Source organism: Antedon mediterranea, chromosome 2, assembly GCF_964355755.1.
Source record: "Antedon mediterranea chromosome 2, ecAntMedi1.1, whole genome shotgun sequence".
Lineage (NCBI taxonomy): Eukaryota > Metazoa > Echinodermata > Crinoidea > Comatulida > Antedonidae > Antedon > Antedon mediterranea.
Window position 1 is genome coordinate 5,525,471 of NC_092671.1, and position 18,218 is coordinate 5,543,688.

At 31.5% G+C, this 18,218-nt stretch overlaps 1 protein-coding gene across 3 annotated transcripts in view; it reads left to right on the forward strand.

Annotated features, from left to right (window-relative positions):
- LOC140040157 (semaphorin-5A-like) overlaps positions 1 to 18,218 on the forward strand; it is a 63,252-nt gene that overhangs the window by 15,864 nt on the left and 29,170 nt on the right. For all 3 annotated transcript variants that reach the window (XM_072085867.1, XM_072085868.1, XM_072085869.1), the window contains exon 3: positions 15,038 to 15,134. In XM_072085867.1, coding sequence (XP_071941968.1) covers positions 15,038 to 15,134 — 97 coding nt within the window. The remainder of the gene's footprint in view (positions 1 to 15,037; positions 15,135 to 18,218) is intronic.

Sequence of the window (18,218 nt, forward strand, 5' to 3'; positions counted from 1 at the left end):
AAGCAACTTCAACCTACTTCAATTGTAAAATAAACCATGTACAAACATGAATAACTTGTACTTTTAGTAGTTTAATTGTTGAAGTTAAAGGTAGTATTTACACTTGCCATTGGCTATTTATGTTTTAAGTAGTTTTAGGTAAAGGCTGTACGAGTACATCGCAGCTGATCATTTTAAAGCTGTATCATTTCACCTATCATTTCAGAGTCCCCAGTTTAATATCTACAAGATAGGCTATAAATTGACAGACACTTGGTTTGTTTGGTGAATATGACGAGTTATCTTTTCACAATTCTAAAACCTATTTAAAAATCGCCATCAGGTTTAATTTTTTATTAGCAATAACATCATAAGAAACATCTTTTAATATTAATTTGTAGTACACTGTATTAAATATAAAACTCTTGCCAAAAACCTGTAGCACTCACTTTTTGGGAAAACTTGAGGTTAATTGTATGGAGTTAAAGAAAGAATGAAATGTGTTTTTATTTTTACCAAAGTAAAGTACATAATTTGTGATTTATGTTATCTTAAAGGTACCACCTTTACCTAACTGTTACATTTAGGAAATTTCAATACCTTTAACAAGTGAAATGATCCTAATAACTTGACTTCAAAGGAGAAGAGTCCTTGTTCTTAATTAGTATCATTTGTTAACTAATGACCGTCTTTTACATACAGACGAAATTAGTTAAGGTAGTCATATTATCACTCAATAAACTAATTGCTAGAACAGGATGAATTGGTTAAATTCTTGTTCATTTAATGGCCTGATTAGTAAAGTACATCTGTATAGGAATTGCTAATGCAATTTGCTACTAAATAGTTTTCAAACAAATATTTTAAATAGCAATGTGTTGCATATCGATGGAATTATGTCTCTTGCATTGCAGCATTAGTTATTATTAGACCAGGTAGTTTAATTAGTAATTGGTTTCTTTCATTTGAAATGTCGCCTTTTCCTTTTAAACTTTGTAGTTTATTGGTATAAAAACCTCATATTACAGACAGTAGACTTTAGTCCAAATACCTTGAATTGGGAATAACCTTTTGCAATATAAATACATTCTGAAATATTCAATATTGTTACTAATCCCGTTGAATTGAGCATATTGAAATTATATAACTTAAGTCCATTAGTTATAGACTGTAACTACAGTGTTAAACAACAATTACAAAAGGTATCTGGTATGACCCAACCCACCCTCAACTCCCCAAATTCCAGTAATTTTGGTCAGTATATTGGGTCCTCAAGACGCATAAATATTGTTCCTCTGCCACTGTATAAATTCTTTTTCCAAACTTGATCCAAGTTTACAGTCTCTTTTTTATTCTCCACACCATCAACAGCGAGTCAAAACCACTAACACTATTTTCACAAAATCATTGTAAATAAGAATATTAAAGAATATAAATTTAACTTTTAAAATATTATATGACAGCGCATCAAATTGTTACAAGTTCAGCAAACTTTTTTTTGTCACGTTTAAAAAATATTTAATAAAGTACCTACAAATTGATATATGAAAGTAAAAAGTAAATTCTTTACAAATTTTGGTTTTAACGTTCTTTTCATACCTCATTGACTTTTGGCGTGTCATATATTTTCTTTTCATTCAATTCAAAGGTAGATTTAACCCAGACTTAATACATTTTTTTTTAAATCCAGCTTTTGTTATTAAACTTTTAAATATTATATTCTTGTATGAATTTCATTAAATTTATTGTGGGAAAAACTGTGTTGAAGAATTAAAAGCCCAACATGTTCCTGTCAATCTTAATGGTAATAAAACCAGACTGTAAAAATTCAATTTGTTTTCTTTTCTAAATGGTAAATGCAAATTAGTTGTCGGTTTATTTCTGTGAATTACAATGCAAATGAAGAAGATGATTAAAAGTTTAGAAAGAAAATACTACAACAGTCTACAATATTCAACCTGTTGGTTTCATCGCTGTTGGTTGACAACTGAATAAAATAATAAATTGATAAATAAATAAATATCTAAATGCATCAGATTATAAATCTTCTTAGTTCTATTATAATTATTCTGAAATCATAGTTTCATCTACAATGTACTATAGTAGTAGGCCTAGAACCCTTCATTTGGGACACTTTTATTATAAAAGTGTCCCAAATGGGATGTGGCTAGCCTGTGGATAAAGTTTATCCAGAAGCTAGACACATGCACTGCCTAAAGGAAAACCCATAATGTGTTTATACCCAGATGTTTTTTTTCTGTCATCAAAGAACATTTTTTTTCTGATGACCAAATTAACTTCACTTTAGAGATGAACAAGTTATGCCTACTAAAACAGTTTTATGCTTTTTTTTATTATTAAACAGTGCTTTCCTGTTCTTTAAAAGAACAGGAAAGCAATATCATTTTCCAATTTATTTAATGTTTATTGAAACTTAATTGTAAACTACTGTATATTAATGGTAATATGGATAGACCTAAATATTTCCTGCAATTTTAGTTTGTGGTAGTATTGCTGTTAAGTAGATGCTGGAAAGTAGGCTTAATTTTCTAGTGCTTCCTACATACTCTGTCAATGATGGCCTACGCATGCTGAAACCCCATAAACACAGTTCCTGTCACCTTCAGATCAAAGAATAACCGAACTTTAATGAATAGTTTTATCAATATCAATTAAGTTATTACCTATTACCTATATTGTATGTAGACAATTATCTTTACCACAGAAAACTTAACCTATTAATGCAGTTGACAGATCTTGGTAGAATTTAGAAAGGAAAAGAGGTGTGGATAGAGGGTGTTGGAATGGTCTAAAGAGACTTAATTTAGGATGGGGAAAGTGAGCGAATACATTAAATAGTTGATCTGTGCAATTTATAAAATAAGTATTTTTAACCTTTAAAACAATTTTCGCAATGTCGAGTTTGCATTTTTCAATCTTTCCTATTTACATACCATAATTTCTCTGCTTTGTGTACAATACATGACATTGATATCTTTGTACTCTATAATACACACATCTTACACTTTCATGGACCACTTCTATGTTCCTACAGTAAACAGTAGCACTAGAGTATTAAATTAGCCTTGGCCTTGGTATACATGGTAATCAACTGGTATCAAATAAAAAGTACAACCTGAATATTGTAAAGTCATTCAGTTACCCAGTTCCAATCAAAAAAGCAATTTAATTGTTTTTGCATACTACTGTAGGCTAGTGTACAATAAGAAATACCTTAGCTTTCTTTAGTAATTAGTTTATTTTATTAATTTAAATTGAGCTTAGTACTAATTGTACAATTTTTCATAGTATTTTATAATTGTGAACTTTTGAGAATTAATCTTTGATTATAAATTACCATACAGTTTTAAATTTGGTAATTTAGATCTAATAGTTTATTCTTTAATAATTATTTTGTAAAGAAAGAATTTCACATGAAGGTTTAATTAATGACATCATTTAAGTGTAATTGAAACTTATGCATTTGAACTTGTCGGTCATAAAAGAGATAAGATCTGTTTATCCTTGATTAATGAGGGTCTTCAGTCTGAAGGATGACAATCACTGGACAAATACACTGACCATAAGCCCACTGACTTCAGCCTGATTAGGTTTTAATTGCATGTTAGATCCTAATGGGAGTGTCTGTAGGCTGTGAGCTATTTTAAGTGATTCTTGTCGGCTGGTCTCATAGACTATGTCCATAATGTCCTAAGGAATAAAACTTTATTTTTAAGTTTGGATTTCTTGTTATGATCGATGAGTAAATGGGTACCGGATGATTAGAAAATGTATTTCGTGCTTAGCTTACCTGGATAAACCGACAATTGCCTGGGCTCTTTTGGAGAATTATGACTTAGTATTATACTTTATAGTATGTCAGTATATCTTGTCATTGCTTTGACAATATCAAAGTCTGGGTAGCCTACTGTACAATCTTGTTGCTTGTTTTTTTACCAAATTTTGTGTGGGTTATGTAGGTCAAAGTAAGCACTTAAGTGGGCCTAGTTTAGATTTTTGTACATTTACGTAGTCTAAGACCCCATTTACACTTACGATTTAGGCCGGCCCTGGGTCGGCCCTGGGTCGGCAATTGATAAGTGTAAATACTCCAAAAAGTTAGGCCGGCCCTGGGCCGGACGCAGATCTGGGCCACCTCTCCAGGTAGGTTCAGGAGCGGCTTTTACGTTTGGGCCGGCTTACGCAGTGAACCGTGAACAACGTTTGACCTTTTTATGAGGTTGTTGTTATGACGATCCGACATTCTCAGTACATACCTTCCTCCTTTTCGGGCGACAATTTGTTTTCTTCATTATATAGTTAAATTTATTTTCAGACATCTTCTTTCAATAAAGTATTCCTCCGCTTGTTTCGCATATACATAAAATATAGCCATATTATATATAAAACAGTGGGGTTCATTTTGTTTTTAATGGGACAAAAAACAACAATACAGTACTATAAATATAAAACGGTCGGTTCGCGCGGAGAGTTGAATTGACGATCGAGAGAGAAAAATGTAAACAAACTGTACTTCGTATCCCAGCATGCAATGGTACTTCCGATAAAATTATTTACGACCAGTAATCTGTGTCGGTAGTGTAAACGCTCTGGGCCGGCCTAAAAAGTAAATATTTGCAACCGGCCCAGGACCGACCCAGGACCGGCCCTGGACCCAAACGAAAGTGTAAATGGGGTCTTAGTTCACCCACTCTTCCTGAAAGGCCCCATTTTATTGTTAGGCGATATAATTTGTCAGATTTATGTAACAAAAAGGTTTTAAACATATTTTTTGTTAGTTTTACTTTAGTAAAAGCAAAAATGATTACGCTATTTTTATGCTAGAATCAATTCTGTATCTAACTGGAAAATATTATTCAACAGCTCTTAAATTAGGGTCTTCCGTTTCTCGCGGTGCCTTTAAAGATTTTAAAATCTAATTAGCATTGTACAAATGTCTATTATTTATTATTGTACACTTGCTCCATACATCCCACAATACTGTACATGCATTTGTTCTATTAAGAATTTTGTATGATTTATGCATGGGCATGATAACTGGAGTAATAGATTTTGTTCCAGATATTCACGATGAGTGCCTTAATAATGATAAACTAGTCTACTTATCATACCCCCAGGTTTTTACAGTCGTAGTTAGTTGGAATGTTTTATGCAAAAGTTAAATAATTAGTCCCCAGCATGTCATAATTATAATATTACAAAATAAATTATACAATACACAAGTAGGTTAATTATACAAGTTGTATATTCTCCATGGTATAAAACAAAGCTATGGAAAATTTTTTAAGCATGATTCAGTTTTATTATCATTCTAGATGTGAAGAAAATTGTTACATCGCCACTAACCATGAAATGTGAAGATGACACTTGTGTTATCAATCATTCCAAATGATTTTGATGGTCAGTTCGCTTTTTTATGGTAATTATATTTAATGGAGCTACATGTTTCTTGCCTGTCCATATGTATCAACATTTTAGTCACTAGACACGTCTTTTATTTGTAGCAAAATGAGCAACACAACTTGCTAATATTTTGATTAATTAATTATTTCTGGAAAAAGTTGAATTACAAAAATTGGCATATCAATATTCTATTGTTTTGAAAAAAATCTATCAAATTACCAATTAGCTACAGTATGATAAATGTTGTGCACTTCTAGAAAATGTGTTTGCTGAGGCCTATTTTCAAAATCTAAATTTAGATGCTTCTTTCTTCATGAACCCTTGCCTCGCATATGCCAAATTTCTTACATTATGCTATCTCTCACATAGTGCAGTGGTGCGATATACAATGAGGCCTATATGTGATTAGAGGAATAGTACAGTACGTATTATTTAGATTATGTAGAGACATTTAATACTCTTGACCCAAAGATCATTCAGTGAAAGTAAAGAAATTATTGGACAACAAACTGCATTGTTTGGTCCTGTAATAGATTTTCGAGGATTATTCTTGTTTCAATTTTGTTGATATTCTAGATATAGGAATTCTTTCTTGTTTAACTCTAGGATATACAAAGTGTTTGTTGTTGATCTAGCAACTAATAATGGCTTTGTTCTTAAATTTATTCATTTTGTTAACTTTAGACGTTTCATTTTTTTTGCCGGACAGCAGAATAGTTGTTACTCAGGGATTACATTATAATATTATATACAATCTCTATTAATGTTGTCCAATTTGTTGTAAGCAAAAGAAATTTATATAGATATAGATAATTAAAACTGATCAAGAAATATTTCTTACAAAAAGCGCTGCTCGACATTTAAAAATTAATCATTGTTCTTTCTTCAGATATATTTATGATTAATTATTAAAAAGATGTCCTTTAATTGCAAAAATACACATCATATGCCCATTTAAAAATGGACAATTTTGAACTTTACTCAACCTATAGGCATACAACTGAATACCCTCTAGAGACAACGTAACTTCATGGCGGTACAAGTGAGAAAATTCTTCCCAGTCTGTTGATTCGTGTCTTAACTAATCAAAGGGCGACAATCCAAAATCGTTCAACCGTGAGCCCTCATAGACTCTCTTTTCCCATACGTTTTTTTGGGTCCAGCAGCTGGGATCTATAAATTATAGTCAAGTTTACAAAGTCGCAAAACTGCCGGCCACTGCTGCTTGCTTTAGCTTCTGAATCCCTCATGGGATGTAGCTGGCTAGAGCAGCAGTGTGAAAAAAAATATAAGTTATCTTTGAGTAGATTTGTAGAACTTTTCCTTTGGGGTCATCCCTCTTCAGGGGACATCCCCATCAATGGGCACTTTCCTGTGAAACAGTGTATGTTTTAAAAACCACAGCCAATCCATATTTCGGGAAACCCCTATAAATATAGGGGCCCCAATTGTGTCACCTTACTAGAGTTCTACTGCATAAGCTTTTTAAATATTACGGATGTTTGCGTTACTTTTAAGAAGGACATCTATGTATATGGAACGCCGTTTACGCAACATTTCGATGATATGAATTTTATGACGCGATATGTGAATGAAATGCATCGATATGAATTGAATGGCGTGATATATGAATGAAATGTTTTGAATTGAATGCTTTGAATTGAATGTTTTGAATGAAATGTTTTGAATGAAATGTTTTGAATTGAATGTTTTGAATAAAATGTTTTGAATGAAATGTTTTGAATGAAATGTTTTGAATTAAATGTTTTGAATGAAAATGAATGTTTGAATTGAATTGAAAAGTCAAACTATTGGCGGCGTATGTCATTCCCGCTCGCGATTTTTTTTCAACCTCTTAATAGGCCTAAGCATGGGTACCCTCATCTCCTTTCAACGCTGTCATCAATATGAATCCTTTACAGAGACTCCCTAACAGACCTGAAACATTGGAATACATATTTCCGAACCCAGGTCTGTTAGGATTCTCTGTAAAGGCAGCGTGGAAGAAAGGAGATGAGGGTCCCAGGCTTAGGCCTAAGAGGTTGAGAAAATAATCGCGAGCGAGAATGACATACGCCACCAATAGTTTGACTTTTCAATTCAATTCAAACATTTCATTCAAAACATTTCATTCAAAACATTTCATTTAAAACATTTCATTCAAAACATTTCATTCAAAACATTTCATTCAAAACATTTCATTCAAAACATTTCATTCAAAACATTCAATTCACAGCATTCAATTCAAAACATTTCATTTATATATCGCGCCATTCAATTCATATCGATGCATTTCATTCACATATCACGTCATAAAATTCATATCATCGAAATGTTGCGTAAACGGCGTTCCATATATGTATGTTTAAGACTTTATTAAGAAATCTGTCCTTCAAAATTATTAACAACACTGCATTATTTAATTTACATGCTAATCCTAAACGGAACAAAATAAGTTTGTTGTGAAGTATCATGTATTTCTTAAAATTAAGTATTGATAATGATAACTAGCGCTAGGGTGAAGGTCATTGGAAAGGTCATTCATGTGATGATGTAATGGAGAGAAAAAAAAGTCATTGGTATGGGGGAAAGTGTCATTTTGAGGGAAGTGTGTTTAGCCTAAATATCTATAAATCACAAGAGAATAAGACCTCCTGGGGGTTTTCCCACTATCACATAATATTATTATTTTTTGCACTTTACTTTGTATGCTGTGAAAACAAACCCATTAAATATTTCTCTAGATGTTTCAGCCTCAATCAGTTTTTTTTATAAAAGAAATCTGATTTTAACAATTACAATACATAGACTACATAAATTCCATAAGCTCAGAATTTATATAGAATCTATTGACACCAACAAATGCCTATAAACAACATGTTCCAAAGCTAAATTAATTATCTCTTCTCCAGGTGTGAGTTTGATTTATGAAAACCAGTGTCAATATCATTGCCAACTTTAATTTCTGATGAAAAGTTTCAGAAGTTGTTTATTTCAAAATTTAGAACTAACCAAGTACATTTAATGAATACAGGTGTCAAGGTGGCATGTAGGGCAGTTGTGATGAACACCTGCTTCCACATTTTACAAACTTTAAATTTTTAGACTGATGGTTTGTTCCATTCTTGACCTATTGCTGACCAGTCCATCTTTCCAATCAAATCTGTTCATTTAGATCAAAGTGTATGCTTCAGGGGATGAAGATACGTATTTTCACAAGTAAACTATTTAATGAGAAAACCAAATTAAAATAACCTTTTTGATCCCTGTAAAAAGAGGGACTAGATTACATTTAATGAAACGCAAATTGGATAGATAAAAATGTAGAGTGTATTGCACTCAAAAACTTAAAGTAAACTTGTTAGTAAAGTTTTCAAAACATGGTTTATGTATAATATATAGTAGTACTTATTTAAATGTAGGAAAGCGTGTTATTAGTGCTTTGGGAATTCATGTTATAAAAAAGATATTTTGTTCATCCTGAACACTAGTTATAAAAGCAAGGCGACACAAATTTGAACACAATTTATTTGTATTTCACAATATTTTTTATTAAACTTCCAAGAATACAAATCTTAGACCCCATTTACACTTACGTTTGGGTCCTGGGCCGGTTGCAAATATTTACCTTTTAGGCCGGCCCCACAGCGTTTACACTAGCGACGCAGATTACTGGTCGTAAATAATGTTATCGGAAGTACCATTGCATGCTGGGATACGAAGTACAGTTTGTTTAAATTTTTCTCTCTCGATCGTCAATTCAACTCTCCGCGCGAACCGACCGTTTTATATTTATACTGTATTGTTGTTTTTTGTCCCATTAAAAACAAAATGAACCCCACTGTTTTATATATAATATGGCTGTATTTTATGTATATGCGAAACAAGCGGAGGAATACTTTATTGAAAGAAGATGTCTGAAAATAAATTTAACTATATAAATGATGAAGAAAACAAATTGTCGCCCGAAAAGGAGGAAGGTATGTACTGAAAATGTCGGATCGTCATAACAACAACCTCATAAAAAGGTCAAACGTTGTTCACAGTTCACTGCGTAAGCCGGCCCAAACATAAAAGCCGCTCCTGAACCTACCTGGAGAGGTGGCACAGATCTGCGTCCGGCCCAGGGCCGGCCTAACTTTTTGGAGTATTTACACTTATCAATTGCCGACCCAGGGCCGACCCAGGGCCGGCCTAAATCGTAAGTGTAAATGGGGTCTTAAATACAATATGTAGTTTGTTGCCAAGAATGCTCAAACTTTTAAAAAGATATATTAAAGGTCAAAGGTAACTATTACTACCTCTTTATTGTTGTTTATGCAGAATAAATCAAAGCTAAGCTAGCAATTTTGTTCACCAATATGATGAATCGGTGTATTATAAACATGATTAAAGATTATAGAAAATAGTAGCACTTTGTTAACCATTCTTATTTGCATCGCAAACCATAAATCTTAAATATAAATTATAAATACTTTTTGGAATTCTCCTTGACTCTATGACAATTGTAACGGTTGATGATTTTTTACAGTATTATGTATACAGCCCCACACATCCTCTTCTCCCACTTTCACTTGTATTATTTGCCTAAGCTGCATCATATCATAAACAAACAATAACCAATTCATTATTCAATTACAGCAACCACTAACCTGTGTTGGTTCCAACAATATTTAACCACATAATCGGTTATTTTGTGGGGGATCCTTTTCTTAGTTCAAAGCTGAAGAGACTTTGTCTGGTTAACAGATATGTTTTGTGTTGCAGCTAAAAATTGCATAACAATTTCAGAACGGTTTAAAAACAAATTAATATCTGTATATATATATATTTGCGTATAGTTATGGAGTTCTTTAACTTATAAATTCTAAGGCCTTGCAATTAATTGTCTAGTCTTTACTAAATAAATGATTTATTTTGTTCATTTTGCAGATTTTTGCAATGATAGAATATACCATGATACATCAACTGAATCATCAGCTAAAGCCACTTACCATGCATTACAACAATAACTCGTAACGATATTCTAGCTTTAATAGCCCGTGTTATGCATGTTATAAATCAAAACTGAATTGTGTCTCATTTCAACCATGGAGTATTTCAACTTACAATGAATTCCAACAATTGAAATTTAATAAGATGGTTAAAAATATTTTTATTGTGACATGATTTTATCAATAAATATAGCCATATGAAGGAATAAACATTGTGATTGAACCCATTTTAAATCCATAAACAAGCTTTTTTTCACGAAATTTAGCCCAGTCAACTTGCCCATGTGACTCCAGTTATCATAGCTATCCAATATTTTCATGTTAAAATCTTAGAAATAAATTGGACTATTTTATATGAATTTGTGAACATTTATTAAATATTTCAAATCATACTGTCAGTACTTTGAATAGTATGACGTTTGAAATTTATTAGATTAAGTTTAACATTTAAATCTTTTTTTACTAAATTTGGCATTGATTGACTGTACAAAGATATACATGTAGTTTGTGTTGTTTAGTTCAAATTCTTGTTTTATTAGGATTTTAAATACATGTTTAGAATTCTTAGAGTTTATAGAAGAATTATAACTAATACTGTGGTTTTCTATTATTTTCTGTTTCATTGTATCTTTTTCTAAGCAACCACAAAATATGAAATTTATTTATAATTCACAACGGAATATACAGTAGTCCAATTCTGATATAGCCCTTTCGTAGCCACAGTAAAATCAATCAGTTTCATGTGCACAATAAAAAGATGTATTATTATATAGTATAATATCTCTATGTTTAAACTGTACACACATATTGATTTCATTGTTTTATTATGTCCAGGCAAGTCTCATGTCAAGAGTCCACTCATTGGTAATTTTTTTAATGAAGACAGAATGACTGTTTCAAAAGCAACACACAACTTTTTTAATGTAACTCGTTACCATCTCTTGCATCTTGTTAAAGTAATCCTTGAGCAATAGTGATATGTTGAGTGGTAGAATGATTGACAAGGAAACATTAGTTTAAGTAAAAATAACAGATCTATCCATTTGTTATTATTTCATCGAATGTTGTCAAGATAATGAGTGAGAGACATCATTAGAGCTTATGTCCCAGTTGGATCTACTCTCTTTTCACATTTATTTTATACTTATCCTTGTACAAGATGTAGGTGCATTTATCAATGCAATGAAACAGGTAACACATTTGTTATTTGAAGATCATTTGAGAATGTATTGATTATTTGTTGGTCTGATAAATGTTTGGGCTGACTCTTGCTGTTTAGGGTTGCACCTGAGAGAGATAAATTGCTACACATATATACACCTTGCTCAGAAAACTGAAATGAGGTTTTTTGTAGTACTTTCCTATAGTATAAAAGTAGTATATTGACTTATGGTATACAGTACATAGTTTGGCTAATACTACTACTACAGTCTGATTTGATTTGATTTATTTCGAAATATCCATAAAAATATATACATACAATTCAATTTGATAAAACAAGAGATGACTAGAAACAAATAAACTTACATTAAACAGTACACTTACATTAAACATAAAAAATGGATATAACAAGGATAACACAAACAGTTTAAAATTAATTAAACTTATTTCCATTGTGGTCCTTAACAGTCAACTCTCCCAAAACCAGAAACTCTCCCAAAACCTAGGTCCTCAAGGTTCCAAATTCAATTTTACCAATAACAACACATTTTGAGTATCAGACTTTACAGAAAACCACCCAAAGGTGTCTGGTATTGGGAGAGTACAGTCTTCCTCCCTCTTGAAAGCTGCTTGCAATGAGCCTGACATCTAATTGATATCAACCTTGAATATCGGTTGACTGGCAGATTGAGTGCAAATTGGTCTAAAAACAAAACAAATTGTCTAATTCATATGTTATTCTTTCATCAATGCTATCACGATAATGATGGAGGGACATCATTAGGCCTTAGGTAACAGTTGGATATTTTCATAATGTTCATCAAAATGATTGATTGAAAGATTGCTAAGACATTTGTGTGTGTATTTTCTTCATTAACTATTTAATCAATCAATCAAAATCTTTATTTATTCACAAAAAAAAGTAAAACAGACAAGATAAAACACTTTTTTACCAAAAGGTTTTCTTCTGGCAAATTTCCCCAATTGTAATCCAAAAGATAGGGCATCAACTTAAAGATCAGCCCTTCATTTCACTATGTTTAGGCCATGGGCCCTCCCTATTGCAAAATCCTGGAACTGTCACTGACATGTTTGTGAAAACAGATAAGAAATATTATAAAGGAAAAGTTAACTACTGTCAAGAATGTAGACTTTCTCCAAGTCTGTATTTATTGTCTTTTTTATGTCATTCCACACGTCGTCATTTTGATTTTTGTCTGAAAATACACTCAAGTATACACGTATGAAACGCCATATGTGCAAAAATATTTTTAGAGCAAACATGCACCACCATAGTGAATAGAAATAGCATAAAATATGGGTAACCTCTCCCACCTCAGCCCATATCCATCAAATTGTTTTATTTACAGCATTTCCTTCCACAATAGAATCCTCAGATTAGTCTTTCTGATCCAGTGAAAACCTGTTTCTCCTTGAAATTGTTATGGAATTTCTTCATCATTTTGCGGTAATCGCATCATTTCCGTTGATACCACACCTTGTAGTTCTGCTGTCTGCTTCTTTAAGTATAGTATTAAAATTCTTCTCAAAATGCATATTTTGTAGATCAGGAAGATGAGATTAAAAGAATACAACAGAGCTCATAAACTGTTCCTTCGTTTTTAATTTGTGTACCTTTTATTGACCTACAGGAAAATGTGTTAATTACTTCTCTACAGTAAAATCCACAAGACAACATCCCTATTAAAGGGACAGTTTCTCATGAAATAAACAAGCGATTATATATGTTTTAATACTACAAACACTTTGTTGGTGTTCCCTTATTAGAGGTTCTACTGTATTTGTGTTTTGAAAGCAAGCTGATTTACATTATATTTATTTATTTACACAAATTATACAGTAAAAAGAACTGTATACAAAAAGTTGTTTTCAGCTAAATTCATTTTTCAATTAATGACCATGAGTGCCTTTCTTTTTTTTTCTTTTTTCTTTCCATTAGTAGTTCATGATTAGTACCAGACTTTAGTGTAGCTTTTGTGACTTTTATTAAAAGACTGACCTTAAAATCTATTTGTCTTTTTAGTGTTTATGAATGTTATATAAACAGAGCAAGGTGATGCTTATTAAAGCATTATGGCCTTTTTTAGACACAGAGTCACTAATTGGTTTATAATCCATTAAGTACATTATGATTATCGGGATGATTATTGAACCAAAAAGATACTATAGTGAAGCATGGAGTGAACTATAGATGATAGCGGGGTTGAAGCAATCTATAGAGAATCCATATATTACCACCACAGTGAATTTTTTTTTGCAAGGAAGCCATTTTTATTCATCCTTTATAGCCAATTGACCACTTAAACTTCACATAGAACAGACAATCTTTGCTACTGTATCTAAATTGTCCAGTATCATTGGCAAATTCCATAATACAGTTGACCATGTGTTCCACATGTGATGCCCGTATCAAAGACGCTATTATGGAATTTGCCTATAGATGATACTGGACAACTATATGTTATAATGGATATACAGCACTGAAATTTGGGTTTCCACTAAAAGGTTTTGTGTACGTAATTTATAACTATCAATCTTCTATCGTCTGGAACTGAATGAAATAATCTGCATTTATATCAGCAATGAGGCATTGTGAAAGAGAAAACTGTATTGCTCTTAAAATACTTTACTATCAAAGACCATTACTGTGGCCCTGGTCATTTATTTGTCCATGTGTTAATTTTGTTGAAATATTTGCAATTGATAGGAAACAAAGACAAAGATTGTCTTGGCTCAGTGTGGAATTCAATTAGTATTCATACCTTACGAAATGGATAGCTGCAATAGAACAAGCTCTCAATAGTAGAATTTACAACGCATTGTTTACAATCTAACGACAACAATAGCGTACCCTTAGTTTGACTTTGCATATTTAAAAAGAATGGAAAATTAACTAGGACTTGTTCAGGATAGTTTATTGACAAAGATTGTTTTTTGTTCTTTTTTTATTCTTTCTTTCTTCCTTGTTGATTGCAAGGTTAGAAATAATATTTTGAGTACTTTTTTACTATTTTTTCTATTAAAGTTTGAATTTGTTTCGGAAATGATCAAATTTTAAATCGTATCTGACCTTGTGACCTATACCAGGACCTGCATTTACGTTGTTTTGTTTAAGATTCAAAGTAATTTATATGTTTTAAATCGAGCCCCTTTATAATATAATTCTACTGTTTCAGATACTGAGTTTAAAATCAACAGAATGCAAAAGAATGATTCTGAAGTCAGTCACTATTCATTCCTTTATATTTATTAGAAACAGAGTTTTGCCAAAATTGGTTTTACTTGCAAATCACATTTTTATTCAAGTCTTTCATTGATTATACTGTACTCTAACTTTATATAAACATAATAATCATCAACTAATTGTGATGTTGCTAAGTATATGGTACTACTGTAGAATTTCTTAGTGTTATTATAGTTATTAATTTTATAATTATTATTGTTGCTTTTTATTATAGATGTTCGGTTATATGGATTAAATAGAAGAGGAGGCTTGGATGATGTTTCTAAGATAGAACTAAATGATGATGAAACACAACTGATTGTTGGAGCAAAGTAAGTCAATCAAATCCTTTAATACAGTTACAGTAATTGATGGGGACAGTCAATAAAATTATTATTGGGGTTTTTCTCCGAAACTTCGAAAACTGGGAGACAAATTACTTCTGTTTTTCTATAAAAGAGTTATGCTAGAGATTCTTGATTAAAAGAAACCACATCAAATGCTTTACAGGTTAATATAATATTAACCTGTAAAGATATAGTTCTGATAAAACACTTTTTAATTGTTTTTATTTACATGATAATTTAATTTTCAATGCACATGTTTAACCATTTGTGGTCAAGGTAGCCATAAAAGCAGCTATAAAATTAGAATTTTGAAGACTTTAGGCCAACATCCCGCAATAATTTTGTCAAAAAAGTGAACCATAAACAGAACTGATTTTCAATATAAAAACTATAAACATAAATAAATAGCTTCCGTTTATCATGTGCACTTTAATATTCCCCACTGTCTACAGTTGACCCTTGATATAAAAGGTCAATTTCATCCAGACTGTCCTGGTCCAACTGTTCCATAACTTTTCATCTTGGCCATGACCACTCTCCCTTTTGTAATTACTGACTGTACTATAATCAAAAAGTTGTTTTGTTGTTTTTATTATCCTTTTGAGAATGTTAATATTCATCCAATCACCTTTACTCATGAAGACATTCCCAGCAATGTACTTACTCCCACTGTAACTGATAAATCATCTCTGTTAACAGGTGGTCACAGGAGTCAAAGTAAAGGGCACTCCCCTCATTGTGTTTAAAAGCTTTTTCCATCTGTTCTTTAAAAACAAATGTTGTAAAACTTAATTAGTGCATGGAGAAATAATTATTTCTTCATGATTAGTGCAAGTAATTTTGCTTTAATGTTTTGTACTTTTTCCAATTTCCGATGGTGCTGATTGATACATTAATGAAAAGTCAGGATAGCTTTTGTTGAAAATTGAATTTTAATATGTTTTGACCTTCAGGTTTAAGACCCATTAACAACTTTCTTTAAAAGCTAACATGTTGATGAGATATGTAAACGTACCAGAAAATGGAGTCATTCAAATAATTTTTATGGAATCAAACACTCGGAATCTCTGAATAATTCAGTTAGATAATTGGTTTATATTCACCAAATTTTCAAAGCACTGCATTTTTTTATCATCTTCCAGGATATTTTCATTCAATTGCTGATCAATTTGTTCACCCACCCCATTTCTAGTTCATGGATTAGAGTTTGTAAATAAATGTTACCAACGAAATACATTTGACAAATTCTGGCCCTCTTTACTACAGTAGCAGTAGCATCAGTCGTGTTAGTATGTAAACCTACCATAATTCAATATAGATATCAAATGTGATAATTTTATTAAATGGTTTCCAACTACCAGTAATTGCAGTGTATTGTTGTACATTATATGGTAATTGCTCTAAGTTATTTTAACTTGGAATCTTACTTCACATGCTATCAAAAACGCCTACACACGTACAACAAATTGTCTCCACCAAGAATCTAACAAACTATGGGTACCACAGTTAGACTTGCCAATAATTGCGTCATTGATCATGTTACGTTGTTTGGTAATTGACTTAAGTAATTCCAACTTGAAATCTTCTGTGTTATCTTTTCTGAGTACTGAACAGATTTACAAGAAATCAATTAGATCAGATTAGGCTGTATTCACTGCTGCTTTCTATTTACGGTTTGTTTCCTAGATTTACTAAAAACTTGAGTTGGGCTTGATCCAATGTCTCTGTTAGACAGATGCTACATGTCGTGCCAACACGTATTAACCTGGTTATAATTCTCTGCCTATAATTACCATTTCAAATTGAACTTGCGACATACCCCGACCTATTCACATACCACACTCGAATAATGCATATATTACTTAAGTCTTACATGAAACGAATGGATTATTTTGAATTGAATTAGATAATAGTTTAGTTTGATAGTTGATCGGATAATCCAGGGATTTAATCTCTATATGACTTGTGGATTAGTAGATGGTGTAGATATTGAAAAACAAACACCATGTTTTTACAATCACAAACAAATCAAGCTTTATATACTTTTACCATTATTCTTTGTTTCAATATTTTTCTTTTCTTAGGTCTGATATTTTGAAATTTGAATAATTTTAAAAGATAATGAATAATGCTTTATACTCCTACTTTTAAGTTTAATTTAATAAAAACCATTTTAAATCCCCTTTTTAAATCCCCTTTAAATCTGTTTTGTATTTCTCTTTGTTTATCACAAATTAGAAAAGAAAGGGGACACATTGTGTTAGAGAAAATAATTACCTTGTAACCTAGAACCTAATCATTAATCCCTAGATTTAATAAGTGATTATTTTAAATGTTATGAGATTAAAATAACACTTTAATTCTAGATGTAGTTGAATTCTGAATTGTAAAATAACAAATGCCTCTTGTGTTTAAAAATCAGCAGTCTTTATGGTATATGTCAATATTCACAAAAATGTATGTTGAGTGATTCAGATTTGATCTCTGGACATTGGTTTTTTGCCCTAAAGATACTTTACAGTATTGTTATAAGTCTATATGTTAAAGTTGATGAGAGGTCAAACATACCCACCTGCAAACATTTCTAAAAATATCCAAAAACTATACACCTGTGCTGGTATAATAAGAGGTTTGTAATGTCCAGTTCTCCTAAACAATATCAAATGTCAACTCAGGAATACAGAAATAATTGTGTTCTTTCTCAATTTCTTTGAGACGTAAACCAGTGGTCATTATATCTTTATTTTTTTATTTTATATCATTTGTTTGGTTATGCTTGAATTACCAGACTTTCAATTATTAGTTGAAATCGTTTGCTTTAAATATTAAACTGAATGTCAATACCTCCCCGAATAATCATCAGGTATCAGTTTAAGTTTCAACTAAAGAAATGTACCTGAAGCTATGAAATGGATGGATGGAGTATTATGTTGGTACAATAATACCATAATTTGACATTAAAACTACATGCCCAAAGCGAAACATAAACTTTAACTGAGTATTATTTTACTGTTTACTTATTATTTTTTTTATTTCAATAGCCTTTTATATGCTTGAAAGGTTTACATC